Below are 13,043 nucleotides of genomic sequence, written 5' to 3'. Positions count from 1 at the left end.
AAATATTTCTATCTAACTAAATATAACTAATTATCTTCGCAGGGCTATCCAATCAATTTGAGTTCAACACCATAACTATTTATTGTTTTCAGCTGGTATTTTTTCCTTTCAAAAATTTTTGTGTAATATTACACATGTTTTAGTAATATTTATATTGTATTTAACGGTTTTTACTGCTTAGTAGGATAATAAAGTTTAAAAAGAAAATTCCAGCGCTTGTTTAGTTCAAGCATCCGTAGAAATGTTAATTTGGCCCCCCGCTTAACATCTGAACTTTTAATAATGCTAATTTGGCCCCCGCGGCCCGGCTTAAGCTTAATCCCTTTTCTTTCGATTTTTTTATCACAATTTTCTAGCGCCGAAGCTGCAATTTGAAAAGACAAAAACAAAAAAACCCTAGAAAGAAGAAATAGTAGTAAGTTGAACCCAAAATCATGGCTTCTTCCGGCGATTGCAGCGAAGATGACGGCAGTATTTCTTACGGCGATTACAGCGAAGACGACGACTGTAGAAATAGTATTTCTTCCGGCGACTACAGCGAAGATGACGGCTTTAGTGGTTGTATGTCTTGCGGCGACTACAGCGAAGATGACGGCTTTAGTGGTAGTATTTCTTCCGACGACTGCAGCGAAGATGACGGCAGTATTTCTTCCAGCGACTTCAGCGAAGATCCTCCACCGTCGAAGAAACAGGAAGTGAGTGAAGTTGAAGGACTCCAAGACGACTATATCAGTCAGTTGCCGGACGCACTCCTTGTTCAGATTCTCTCTCTTTTGCCTACGACAGAGGAGGCGTACGCGACATGTGTTCTCTCAAAAGGGTGGCAGCATCTCTGGACTTCTGTTTACAACTTCTATTTCAGTCATTTTCGCGGGAAATCAAAACGCTTCCTATCATTTGTGGACTATGTGTTAGCTCATTCCGTTGCTTCCAAAATTAAAAAGTTTGAGATCCACTGTAGTCGCCTGTTTAAATACAAGTCCCAAATCGGTCGATGGCTTCGTTTTGCTGTTGACAAAAATGTGGAAGATGTTATAATCTATTCTGATCCTCACGTTTGCATATTGCCTGAATCTTTCTTCACCTGTTCGTCGTTGATAACGTTACATCTTGTAGAGAGTTGCTTGGTTTCTGATATTGTCATAGCGTGGAAGTCTCTAACGAGCATCAAGTTGGAGGATATGGTGGTAGTGGATGCCGAAATTATGAACATACTCTCAGGGTGTCCTTCACTGGAAACTATTGTATTTCATAAGGTTGGGGGCTTTCGTCGCCTGGAAATTAAATCTTCAAAAGTAAAAAGCCTGGCATTGGAAGGTTATTGGCTAGATGAAGGTTATTGGCCGGATGATGATGGAAGTGGAAGTAATCGTTCCTTCGAAATTTTTGCCCCGTATCTTCAGCATTTGGAACTTTCACAAGATTTTTATGATTTCAGGTGTAGGCTTGTAGATGTATCCTCCTTGGTTGATGCTAAGATTACTTTCGACATTAAATGTTTCAAAGAATTTCAGGATAATCCTGATCAAGATTCTGATGATGATGAGGAAGAGGATGACAGTTGTCGTGATTTTCATCAAGGTTTTAAGACCCTCGTCCAAGATTATCTTCAAAAGCTGAGATGTGCAACCAAGTTAACTATCGGAACTTGGTTCACTGAGGTTTGTGACGTTTGTCATTAATACCCTGCATAGCTAAAAAAGGATGTTTTTGCTTAGTTGTACATAACTTGGTGCAATTACGTTATCTTTCTCAAAAAAGTATAGTGCTCGTAAACATTATACAAATGAGAACCTTTGCAAAAATTTCCCCAACACAACTGGACATATTATAGAAACTTGTATGGACTTTTGTGCCTTTTCGCAAACCTTTTTGTCAATTTTGAATGTCGGTTATTTATTTTAGCAGATCTAGAAACGAGGATTTTTTTACTGTCACGGTTAGATTTGTTACAACACTCTCTATCTCATGTAAAGTAGTTTCTATTCGTTGTTATTGCTTTCTCCATTCTTTAATAGTTTCATTGGGATTACTGCACCAGGTCCTGTGCATATTGCAGTTTAAAGAGGTGCCAATTCCAGATTTGAAATGCAAATATCTAGAGCTAGAGTTGCACTTGGAAAAGTTTAATTTGTATGGAGCAGCTGGGCTTTTGCGAGCCTCACCTCTTGTGGAGACAGTCATCATAGACGTCGAAAATCAGCCTGTAACTTCCTGGATCTTTTCTTTTCTTTTTACGTCTATTCATTTAATGGTGTTTTAACAATCTCCCCCCTCCCTTTCCCTGAGAAGCTGTTGTTGAAGGAGAATGCGAATATATCTTGAATTATCACTAAGAAGCTTTGCTTTTGTAACTGTAATATGGTAGGTTTTGTTGCTTTCGTTGTGGCAAATGAGATCTGAAATGAAAGATTGTTGCGCTGTCACCTTGTACCGCGGCTACCTGCCATGAATATTTATGGCTGGAAGGACCATCATAATCATGTTCCAAGTACCATTAATATTTGTTGGTTGTGACATTTTTCTGTACCGGACACTTATACTGTGAAATCATTTTTTTGTCACTTTAGCTCAATTTCCATTAGGCTGGCCTGTATTTAGTCCTGACTATATTCTCCGTCTCCAGTTTAATGATTTCAGATGCCGCTTTGAGTTTGGATATTTGGAGAAAGGTGATAACATTGATCTGCAGAGATATATTTCAAGCTTTGTCTTTCCCAACCTAAAGAAGGTTAAGATTGTCATCTCCCCTGGGATGTGCTTGGAGGATCATCTCGAATGGGAATATATCAGGAAGCTTTTCCAACTTTCAAAATTTCTGTTAAAGAATGCATTGGTTTTGGAGAAGTTTGTCATCGTATCAAGTAGACGAAGGTGTGAGATATGTTATACCAAATGTGTGTCCCGATATTTATCTCGATTGGCTAAGAAGCTGTCAAATTGCCCAAGATCCTCCGCCAATTCTGTGATTATCTTCCAGGAGTGAGCTTTCTGTGACTTGACTGCAAGTATTTCTGTCTCAGGATACAAGAATGTTCCCTTATATTAAGTTTCTGATAAACTTCATGCGATCACGAATCTTTAACTTCTCTATTAACTAATTACTGCCCCTTTGAACTTACCGTTATGGCATACCAAATGGTATAGTACCTTGGTTTAGCATTAAGCTTTTGTTTGATGCATTTTAGATGTAGTGCATGTGCATTGAGAGTTTCTTGCAAGTTGCAACACTTGTTTTCCTGTAAGTATTATGATGAGTAGATCTACAAACCATATTTCATGATAATTAACCTCATTAAATGTTGTGTTTTGCTACCTTGCTTCGTCCACAGCGTCAATCCTCTGACTGTGAAATGGTTCCCTGTTTGGCTCTTTTCTTGGAAGAAAGAGGTCTGCATTGGATGATTTTTAACAGTCTATTATTGAGGCTTACAGTGTTGTTGAATCTTTTTAGTTGAAGATAAGTCATAAAGTTTTCCCAATTTTTAGCCTTTCGTCAATGCTTCCGCTAGAAAATTCAATTTAAGTCATTTTCAATCACCACTAGAAAGTCTCTCTCTCTCTCCCCCCCCCCCCCCCCCCCCCCCCCCACACACACACACACACCCGAAATCTCACTTTTTCAGCTGATTCAGGTTATAAACTTTATCATTTGTTAGTCATGTGGCATACGGCTTGGAAGTCTTTTGATTTACATTCCATGTTATTCCAGCTTTGCTTATATTTCTCTCCTTTTCTTTTATACCAATGAATGGAAAGTTTTCTTGTTTGACCTATTAGGTGACAATTGATGGTGAATCTAATTTTTCATGAGTGACAAATGTTGATTTTAATGACAACAATCCAGGCTTGTTTCAAAATGCTATCTGTTATTTGAGCATCATCAATTAGAAAAGCTACCTCGAAAGGAAAACCTAAAAACTGGAAAAACTAGAATGGCAATACCCTGTATTCAAGCCAGATAGCAAGAGAAGAACTAGCTCTATCTCAAGGCTGTAATCTCATTTTTCTTCATCTTCTAATTTACTATCCTTCTACATTAACAATTTCTCCAGATTTTACCTTCTTTTCTGCATCTTATCATGAGCGAGACAGGCCTCTAACAAGCCATCCAAAACAGCACCATCTTGACTCAAAGTTACTACCGTGTTCCATTACCGAAGTTTTATTAAGTTTAAGTTAAGGGGAAGAAGTTCGCAGTAAATAAAAATAAAACAATAAATAACCTGCAACAATTAGTTAAATTTACAACCAATTAATTGTAAATGATAGAAAACCAAGATAAGGTGCTCATGGACCAATATATAAGTATCCTAAATGAAAATTAATGCCAAGTTTAGAAGGTCGTCTATATATTAGGCCAAAAGCATTTAATAGAAAAGGTTCTTAATTAATTTCACAACTATGAGTGAGCTATTTTTATAGGATGGAAATGATGCAACATTAACAAAAAAAATACTTAGTGTTTTCAATAAGCAAGAAAATAAATTATTGTCTTACTGTACAATAACAAACGAAAAAAAATCTTTCCCTGGATTAGGCTTCAAAGCTACACTTTTATTTGCACGTAAAACCAATTTGTTTTATACTGGATAATAAGGGGTACTTTGGAGAGTGTTGGAGTCAAATCGATCGTGAGGAATGAAGACGTGTATCTGGATTTGGCCCAAAACTGTACTCAAATATCCTTTTGTAAACACTTGCTCAAGAAAATTCAGAATCAATCATTTTCAATTACACCAGAAAACTTTTGCCACTTTATGTACCTTAAAAAGAACAAGAAATTTGACCCTTTGCAATCCCATTTTTCTATTGGTTCCAAGTGGAAACTTTAGCGTTTGTTAGTCATACGAATTGAAATAATTGTGGGTTTACTTAATTACTTTCATTTCTTTCTTTTACTCAATTATTATAAAACTAAAAGAAACCAGTTTACCATAGTTAAGTGCTTAAGTTAAGAGTAAACTCTACCTAACCCCTTCACTTTTGAACGAGAATGTAAACTCCCTTGTCAACAAAAAATGAGCTCGATCATTCAAGTATTTCCAATATGTTAAATATGACTTTCAAGTATGATGAAATATTAGTCACTAACCAACTAAAATCTGCCAGAAAATGGAGATGTCTTTTTTCCTTTTGCTGAATTTATATGTTTCCTGTAGAAAGCCGAAAACCTTCATGAGAAATTGTTTTTAAAAAAAAAAACTAAATCTCACAAAATACCAGCAATTTCAACATACATGAAACCAAATAAACAAATAAAAGCATGTTCTCAACAGTGGTAATAACTTAAAACACCGTCTCTCCTACCCAGGGCTACTTATGTTGCTCAATTGCATTCAGCTAAACACACAGTTGCATCATTTGTGTACTTCAGACATCCTTAGAACCATAATAGAATAGCCATTCCAAATGCTGATCTTTAGTATAGTGGCCATACTTGTCGCAGGTTTTCCTCCACTCCTTAGACATGCCAAGTGCACACTGTACACTAAAGAATGACGCAGCTGCTAGCTCCGATGTTGGGAATCTAAGCATTTCATACTCAATCTGTCATAGTTCAATCAAGAAGAAAGACATGAGCTCCACCTTCATATGAGAGAGAGAGAGTGGTTTTAAATCGGCTCATAAGCACATATTCTTTAGGAACTGTAAGGTATTAATCATCAACTTTTCCGGTGTAATCCTTGTCAGAGATCAAAATTAAATCCTCCTTCACAGGTACATAAACCTCTTCATACTGGCAGGCAAGAAGCATAACTGTTATTCCAACAAGCTGAAATTTTTCCCTAATCACTCATTGAACTGCCAGGAACCTAGTGATGAGATCCAAATACAAGGTCTCCCCAATCAGTTTAAACTTGTAGTGTACCTCAATCAGCCAGTCAAAGAGGATGGTTGTTATCCTCTAACTAATATCAGATTGTTGTTCCATACGGTTTGGCGAGACGCAGCCAAGAATCTGTCTTCTTGTAGTAGCATCATCAATGTACTCCACAACTGCAAGTGAGTTATTTTTATTGGCACCGTCTATATCCACAATTGACCACTCTTCTACATCGTCCATCTGTATTTCGCATCCATCCTATCCATTTCCTCCATCATTGCTCCTGCGTGTTGCATAAATATTGGTACGGCAGACTTAACCAGCATCCTGGGACTGGTAGGCTTTGTTACCTTGACTGCTGGTTGCGTGTTATTTGTGCAGCAAACTACCTTGTGATTGGACGAACAAGAGGAGTCTCGTTAGCAGCATTTATTTTGTGGTCAGTAATGGCATTTCTCTTGTAGACAGCACAGGGTATTGGGGGAGCTCAAATATTTTGTGGTCAGTAATGGCATTTCTCTTGTAGACAGCACAGGGTAGTGGGGGAGCTCAAATTACATTCGAATTGATTGAACTTAGTGTCCTTCTATTTTGCCCGCTACTATAGTGAATTACTTTCACCACCAGGCCTTAACCCCCCCCCCCCCCTGAAGATTTGAAGGCCTAATGATACCTGGGTAGTTCTTGTCTAATCCAACCATCTTGACAGCAATCGAGTAAGACTAGATGAATCTCTATATTGATTGCCGGAAAGAAAATCAAAACTTTTTTCAACATGGCTTCTTTGCTACTATTTTTCTTTTTCAAACCTGATGTGAATTGCTTCCCTTGAGGCGAGAATCTATCGGAAACAGCCTCTCTACCTCCGCGAGGTAGGAATAAGGTCTGCGTACATATTACACTCCCAAGACCCCCACACTGTAAGAAAATACTGGGTATGTTGTTGTAGGGAAAAATCAAATCTTTAATCAAGAGAGAGACTAGGAATAGAAGAACCTCATGAAAAAAAATCAACGGAGTCAAAGATATCAGAAAATAGAAGTGTCTTTCTTTCAAGCTTTCTTTCTCTAGAGATTGTTCTTGGGAATGAATTTGGTAGTCAAATCAGATATGAATATTCTTACTATGACCTTACCTTCAACTAAAAAGATCCAACAGCATTGTAAGCCTCAAATACAACAGTTCAAAACTACTGAGGAAACAGACAATGGTGAGTTCAAAAGATTAATAGTAATTAGTTACATAAAGAAGTTAAAGATTCGTGATTACACAAGCAGTTATGGAAAGCTTACTCCTTGAAGATAATCATAGATTTGGCGGATGATCTTGGGCAACCTGACAGCTTCTTAGCCAATCTAGAAAAATACGCGGACACACAGTTCATTGAACATTTCTCGCACTTTATTCTTTTTGACATGAGAACGAAATTCTCCAAAACCGTAGCAGTCATTAACAGAAATTCTAAAAGTTTGTAAAACTTATCAAAGTCATAGACAAAAGCATACTTATAACACCCCCTTAAGGAGATGAAAATCTTTAACTTCCTCGAGGTTGGGAAACCCAAAGCTGGAATTCCAACTTTGCAAATCGCTATTATCTCCTTTGTCCAAATATCTTAACTCAAAGTGGCAGCGGAAACCATCAAACTGGAGACAGAGAATATAATCAGTACCAAATACAGGTCAGCCTAATGATATTGCATAAATGTGAAAGGAAATATTCATAGTAGAAGCGTCTAGTACGATAAAACTTCAAAACCAGCGAATCCTGATGGTACTCAAAAAAAGATTATGACCATTGTTCCTACCATCAAGATTCATGGCACAGTAATAGCACAATAATCATTTTTCTTTCAGAGCTCAATGGCTCATTGCCACAAAGAAAGCACCAGCACCAACCATATTAACATGAAGCTTTACCGTGAAATAAGCAAAGCTTCTTAGAGATAACTTAAGGATATATTTGCATAAAGATCTCCTGAGATCTCCAAATGTTGAAGATAGGGGGCAATAATTTCCAAGGAATGATCATTTCCATCACTAGGAATCCAATATTCAGTCTCTTTAATTTTAAAGACTTAATTTCCAGGCGTCTGAAACCCTCAACAGTATCTAATTCCATAGTTTCCAATGCAGGACAGCCAAACAGTAAGATCACAATATGGTCATCATGTAACACCGTATGCTCCAACGTTATGCTCTTTAGAGACTTCCACGCTATGACCACATCATTATCGAAGCATCAACTTGAAAAAACTAAATTTATCAACGAGGAACAGCTGTAGAAAGATTTAGGCAACGTTATAATGTAATCCTCGGCACTTGACCAGAGTACAACATTTTCCAAATTTTTCACAGCAGCAAAACTAAGACATTGATTAAGTTGACGAGAGTAGTTGCACTCGAGCTCCAATGTTTTAATTTTGGGAGAAATGGAATGAGCTAGTACATATTCAACCAAGGATACCAAATGTTCTCTTCTCCAAACTGAGGTTATAAACAGAAGTCCAGAGATACTGCCAACTTTTCGAGAGAATACATGTTCTGAATGCAGCCTTTGTCATCGGCAGAAGAGAGAGAATTTGAACTCACTGAGCAGGTCTAGGGTTTCTTCAACTTCAGCTACTTTTTGTTTCTTCGAATTACTCAAATTACTACTGCTACTACTACCGAAGCCCTCGTCTTTGGAGCAATCGCCTGAAGCCATGATTTGGAATTGTCTCGTCCCGCCGCACTTTGGATTAACCAGCTCAACAGACGAGATTATTTTGGTCCAAATAGTCCTTAATGTATCGGTGTGGGATTATTTTTGGTCCTCCATTTATATATTTCTCAAACAGAGTAAATGACTCAACCCTACCCCACCTAACCCCATCCAATATCCATATATATAAATTAAAATAATACTAAAAATAAATTCTCCAAAACACCATACTTCTACGAGTTCTATCTTCTATTTTTTTTCAAATTTTTCATTCAAATTAATAACATTATTTGAAGAGCTCTCTAATTATCCATATTTTTTTTTTGTCATAATCTCATGCATTCGAAACTAAAGTTTTTTTTGTAGGGCATGGGGAGGAGAGAGGGGAGGATTCATTTTTAGTATTGTTTTAATTTATATATATATGGATATTGAATCATGCCGGATTGAGTCATTCTTATTTTAAGAGAAAAATATAAAATTGACTGGTGGCTCGACTAATTGCATTTGCTAGCCAAAAATTATATAAAATATGTATATTATATGTATATAATATATAATAGACAAATATATATATATATATATATATATATATATATATATATATATATATTTTATCGGCTATTATTTTTTAGAGCGGCTAAAAATATATATTTCTCCTATTTTAATTAGGTTAAATTTATTATACGAAATTAAAAAAAAAAGGCAGAATACATCGACAGACCTTTAAAGTTGTTCACACTTTTCACTTAGACACTCTAATTTAAGTCTGTTTCATTTGAACACTCCAACCACATTTCAAATATGTCATTTAAACATAAAATTCATAAGGAGCCGAACATAAAAAATACGTGTAATTCACTCTGACATATGGATTTAACTTGAATAATTTAATAAGAAAAAACTTTTGCAAAAAAATTAAAGAAAAACAAGAACCCTACCCAAACATTGGTCATCTTCCCCAACACGTCTTCATCTGCCAAAACAAAAATCAAAAGTACCCACATGCCCTCTTCTCCACTGACTCACACATGTTTTTTTCTCCAAATCTCCACCCCAAAGTACAATAATTAATGGTATTCTCTTAATGCTGCTGCTAAGATTTTCACAGCAATAGCCATGACGACCAAAACAGATGATAACCTAATGGAACAATGTTCTTTAAATCAAGTGTTTGGAAGATGAAACGAAAAATAACAGGGTAATAGTAAACTATCACCATTAGTGTTCCTTCACCCCAAGCTACACTTTTTGGATTTTCAGATATGAGAAAAGGAGAATTATGTCAATTTTTTTCTTCTTTTTTTTTTTGGTTGAAAATCCCTTTTTTTAGCTAATTGGAGAAGAAAAAACCCGAGTTGAGAAAAGCGGAAAGAAACGAAAAAGAATAAAATGTTTGGGGTTTTTTCGACGAACTCCATTTTTTCAGGCAATAAAAATTAATACAATAAGGTGATGGCGGTGGAGGGAGAAAGAGCGAGAGAGGAAGGTGGTGACGTGGACGATGGTGCGCCAAAGAATAGGAGGAAAAAGAAAGTAAAAAAAGTTAAAAAAAGAAATATTGATCTCTCACACTCTAGAAAGAAAATGGTGTAATACACGTACTATGTCACATCACTGAGTTGTGTCTAGATGACACATTTGAGATATGATTGAAGACTTCAAATGAAACTGACTTAAAATGTGAAAATAAATTTAAGGGTTGTCGATGTATTCTGCCAAAAAAAAGAGTGCCGGAAAGTTGTGTTTTCCGATCACTATATTTTTTTATGTGTGTAAGTGAAAGTTTTATAATTTTTATGTGAGAAAATATAGTTATGACTTTGGTAAAAAAAATTATAATTATATGATCATTTGTGAAATTTAACCCAGGATTGAAAAGATTTGAAATCGGAGAGATCACTTGTGATAGGGATCAAGTAGAGGTGTATATTCAATAAGTTTGGACGATTTTGGGTTTATGAACAATGTAAAATGAGTTTAATTAAGTTCAATTTTTTATCTCAATTTAAATTAAGAAAAATGGGAACAAAATTAGCATGTCATTAAGAAAGTGATGGTATCTAATAGACAATTGGTCAGTATCTATTCACACTTTCCGTATATTATTTGTTTGATTAAATTTAATTTATCTCTAAATATCTTTAGATATTTTCCATCTAAACTTCAAGTTTAATAACAATTTTAGGTCTTGTAACGATCCGATCGGTCGTTACTTTTTAGATCCCCGTTCTCCTTTTTAAGACTTTCCATTTGTGCTTTTCCTATTTTTTGATTTGCAGGGGCAGTTGGTTTGGCTTTGGAAGGGTTCGGATTGAATGCGGAACACTTAGTTCCATAATAGTGGCCGAAGGTGGCCAAGTTTGACTTGAGTAAATACTTTGAGTAAACAACCTCAGATTCGGGATTTGAAGGTTGCAATAGGTTCGTATGATGATTTTGGACTTGGGCGTATGTTCGGATTGAGTTTCGGGTTGACCGGAAGAATTTCGACACTTATTGTTAAAAGTTAGTGTCTTAAAGGTTTTACAGTTTTAAGTTTGATTTGATGTAGACTATGGTGCTATCGATGTCCGTTTGGAATTCCGAGCCTTAAAATAGGTTTGTATAGTGATTTGTGATTTGTGCGTAAAATTCATCGTCGTTCCGAATTGTCTAAGTATGATTCGTCACGTTCAGAGTTAGTTGGAAGAAGTTTGAAGTTCAAAAGTTGATTAATTTGGTGTTGAGGTGAAATTCTTGGTTTCGATGTTATTTTACATATTTCGAGACTTCGAGTAGGTCCGTAGTAAGTTTATGGACTTGTTAGTATATTTGGACGAGGTCCTGGTGGGTGGCGAGTTTCGAACCACCTGGAGCAAAGTTGAAATTTAGCCATACGACCCGATCACTTAGGCTTATGAAGGATATTCCTCAAGGGAAAGGTTGTCACAACGGCTATAGGATGACACTGAAAATAGGGCCCAAGCTTTGGAGAGGCGACTACGAGAGATAGGGCCAATTTTTCAAGGTGTGGATAACGTGTCTCCGCTCCCGATAGAACATAATAAATAAGAAATTACATACGTCCTTCCTCCCGGACCAGAACAACGCCTACCGCTACATCCGAGACCGCTAAATAGATTAATAACTACTCACCTTCTACCGGTTTTGACAGCATTGGAGGACTAGACAGATACCATTTAGATCTTTCAATGTCTGTTGATATTCCGGAGTCCACATGAAATCGTTCTTCTTTTTCAAAAGTTAAAAGAAGTGATGCCATTTCTTCGAAGACCTCGAGATAAACCTGCTTAGAGCCGCCAGTCTACTGGTTAACCTCTGTACATCCTTCACACTTGTTAACTGGTCCGGGATATGCTCGATGACTTTAATTTTATCAGGGTTTACTTCGATTCCTTTTTGAGAGAGCAGAAATCCCAAAAACTTACTGGAACCAACTCCGACAGTCAAATGTTTCTTGAAGATGTTTCAAATGATCTCTTGCATTAAGAGACTTAACTAACATGTCATCAATATAAACTTATATTGTCTTACCTATATATTTTTCAAATATTTATTAGCAAGCCTCTGATAAGTGGCTCCGGCATTCTTAAGCCCTTAAGGCATCACATTATACCAATATGTGCCAAAATTTATGATAAAAGAAGTCTTCTCTTGATCTTCCGGGTGCATCCTAATTTGATTATACCCGAAGTAAGCATCAAGAAAACTCATTAACTCATGCTCGGCCATAGCATCAATCATCTGATCAATGTTGGGCAACGGAAAAGATTATTTAGGGCATGCCTTACTTAAATTGATCAGTGACAGTTGAATTTGTAACGTGATTTATGGACACGTGAATTAATTTAACCCAAAAATATGGAATAAATAGGAACAAAAATAAGATTATAAAATGAACTTAAAAGAAATACAAGCATGGTTACAAATTTAGCTTCTACGATAGCAAAAATGAGAACAAGATTAAAGAATAATGTTATAGAATGAGAGCTAATTCAATCTTTTGTGTACAGAATCTTTCGTGTCTTACAATGGATACTAATTCTCCTATTTATAGCTCTTATTTAGGGAGACAAGATCCCCAAATCAAAACTTTCTTGAATGAGAATAAAATTGTCAGTGATAGCCGCATAACAGTTGGTTTTAAGTGCAGATATTCTCTGTAATTGTTGTTCATTGAATGTTATTCGATATAAACCCTTCAAATCTTTATTATCGGTTATCATGTCTTCGGAATTCACCCGGTACTGGTCACATGATTGCAACAGGTATCAACTACTTGCTGACGCATATTTTATCTGTTTTCAGTTTTAAGTGTCACTTCCTCGTTCGTCCAGCTATCACTAATCAATTTTACCGCAGACATAACTGCAGTTAAGCTTTCAACTTTAGTTGCTCCGACTTTGGGTTATATTTTCTATTATAAACTTGAGGCATTTAACTAACTTGATTGGATATCAGATGTAGAGTCAATTTTGGTTTGAAGTCAAGTTTTAAAAAAATAGAAGTG

The 13,043-nt window shown here is 36.2% G+C and overlaps 1 protein-coding gene and 1 pseudogene across 1 annotated transcript; one reads left to right on the top strand and one right to left on the bottom strand.

The window, feature by feature from the left end:
• Positions 1-218: 218 nt before the first annotated feature.
• On the top strand, positions 219-3,166 carry LOC104085634 (putative F-box protein At1g49610). Its single transcript, XM_009589727.4, has 3 exons — positions 219-1,661; positions 2,042-2,206; positions 2,627-3,166. Exons 1-3 carry the CDS (start codon positions 435-437, stop codon positions 2,984-2,986), a joined length of 1,752 nt encoding a protein of 583 aa, XP_009588022.1. The 5' UTR covers positions 219-434; the 3' UTR covers positions 2,987-3,166.
• A 1,940-nt stretch (positions 3,167-5,106) lies between these two features.
• On the bottom strand, positions 5,107-10,126 carry LOC104085635 (cyclin-B2-4-like; annotated as a pseudogene).
• Positions 10,127-13,043: the final 2,917 nt, after the last annotated feature.

This window comes from Nicotiana tomentosiformis, chromosome 4 (assembly GCF_000390325.3).
Source record: "Nicotiana tomentosiformis chromosome 4, ASM39032v3, whole genome shotgun sequence".
Taxonomy (NCBI): domain Eukaryota; kingdom Viridiplantae; phylum Streptophyta; class Magnoliopsida; order Solanales; family Solanaceae; genus Nicotiana; species Nicotiana tomentosiformis.
Note: the sequence above shows the minus strand (reverse complement) of the source record. Positions and strands in the feature narration are given on the sequence as shown.

What these genes read in the sequence shown, in the direction of transcription:
- LOC104085634 (XM_009589727.4), top strand. Translation starts at nt 435, where the DNA reads ATGGCTTCTTCCGGCGATTGCAGCGAAGATGACGGCAGTATTTCTTAC. An exon ending in TCGGAACTTGGTTCACTGAG is followed by an intron (nt 1,662 to 2,041) that starts GTTTGTGACGTT and finishes TTACTGCACCAG; the next exon opens with GTCCTGTGCATATTGCAGTT. An exon ending in TAGACGTCGAAAATCAGCCT is followed by an intron (nt 2,207 to 2,626) that starts GTAACTTCCTGG and finishes CTCCGTCTCCAG; the next exon opens with TTTAATGATTTCAGATGCCG.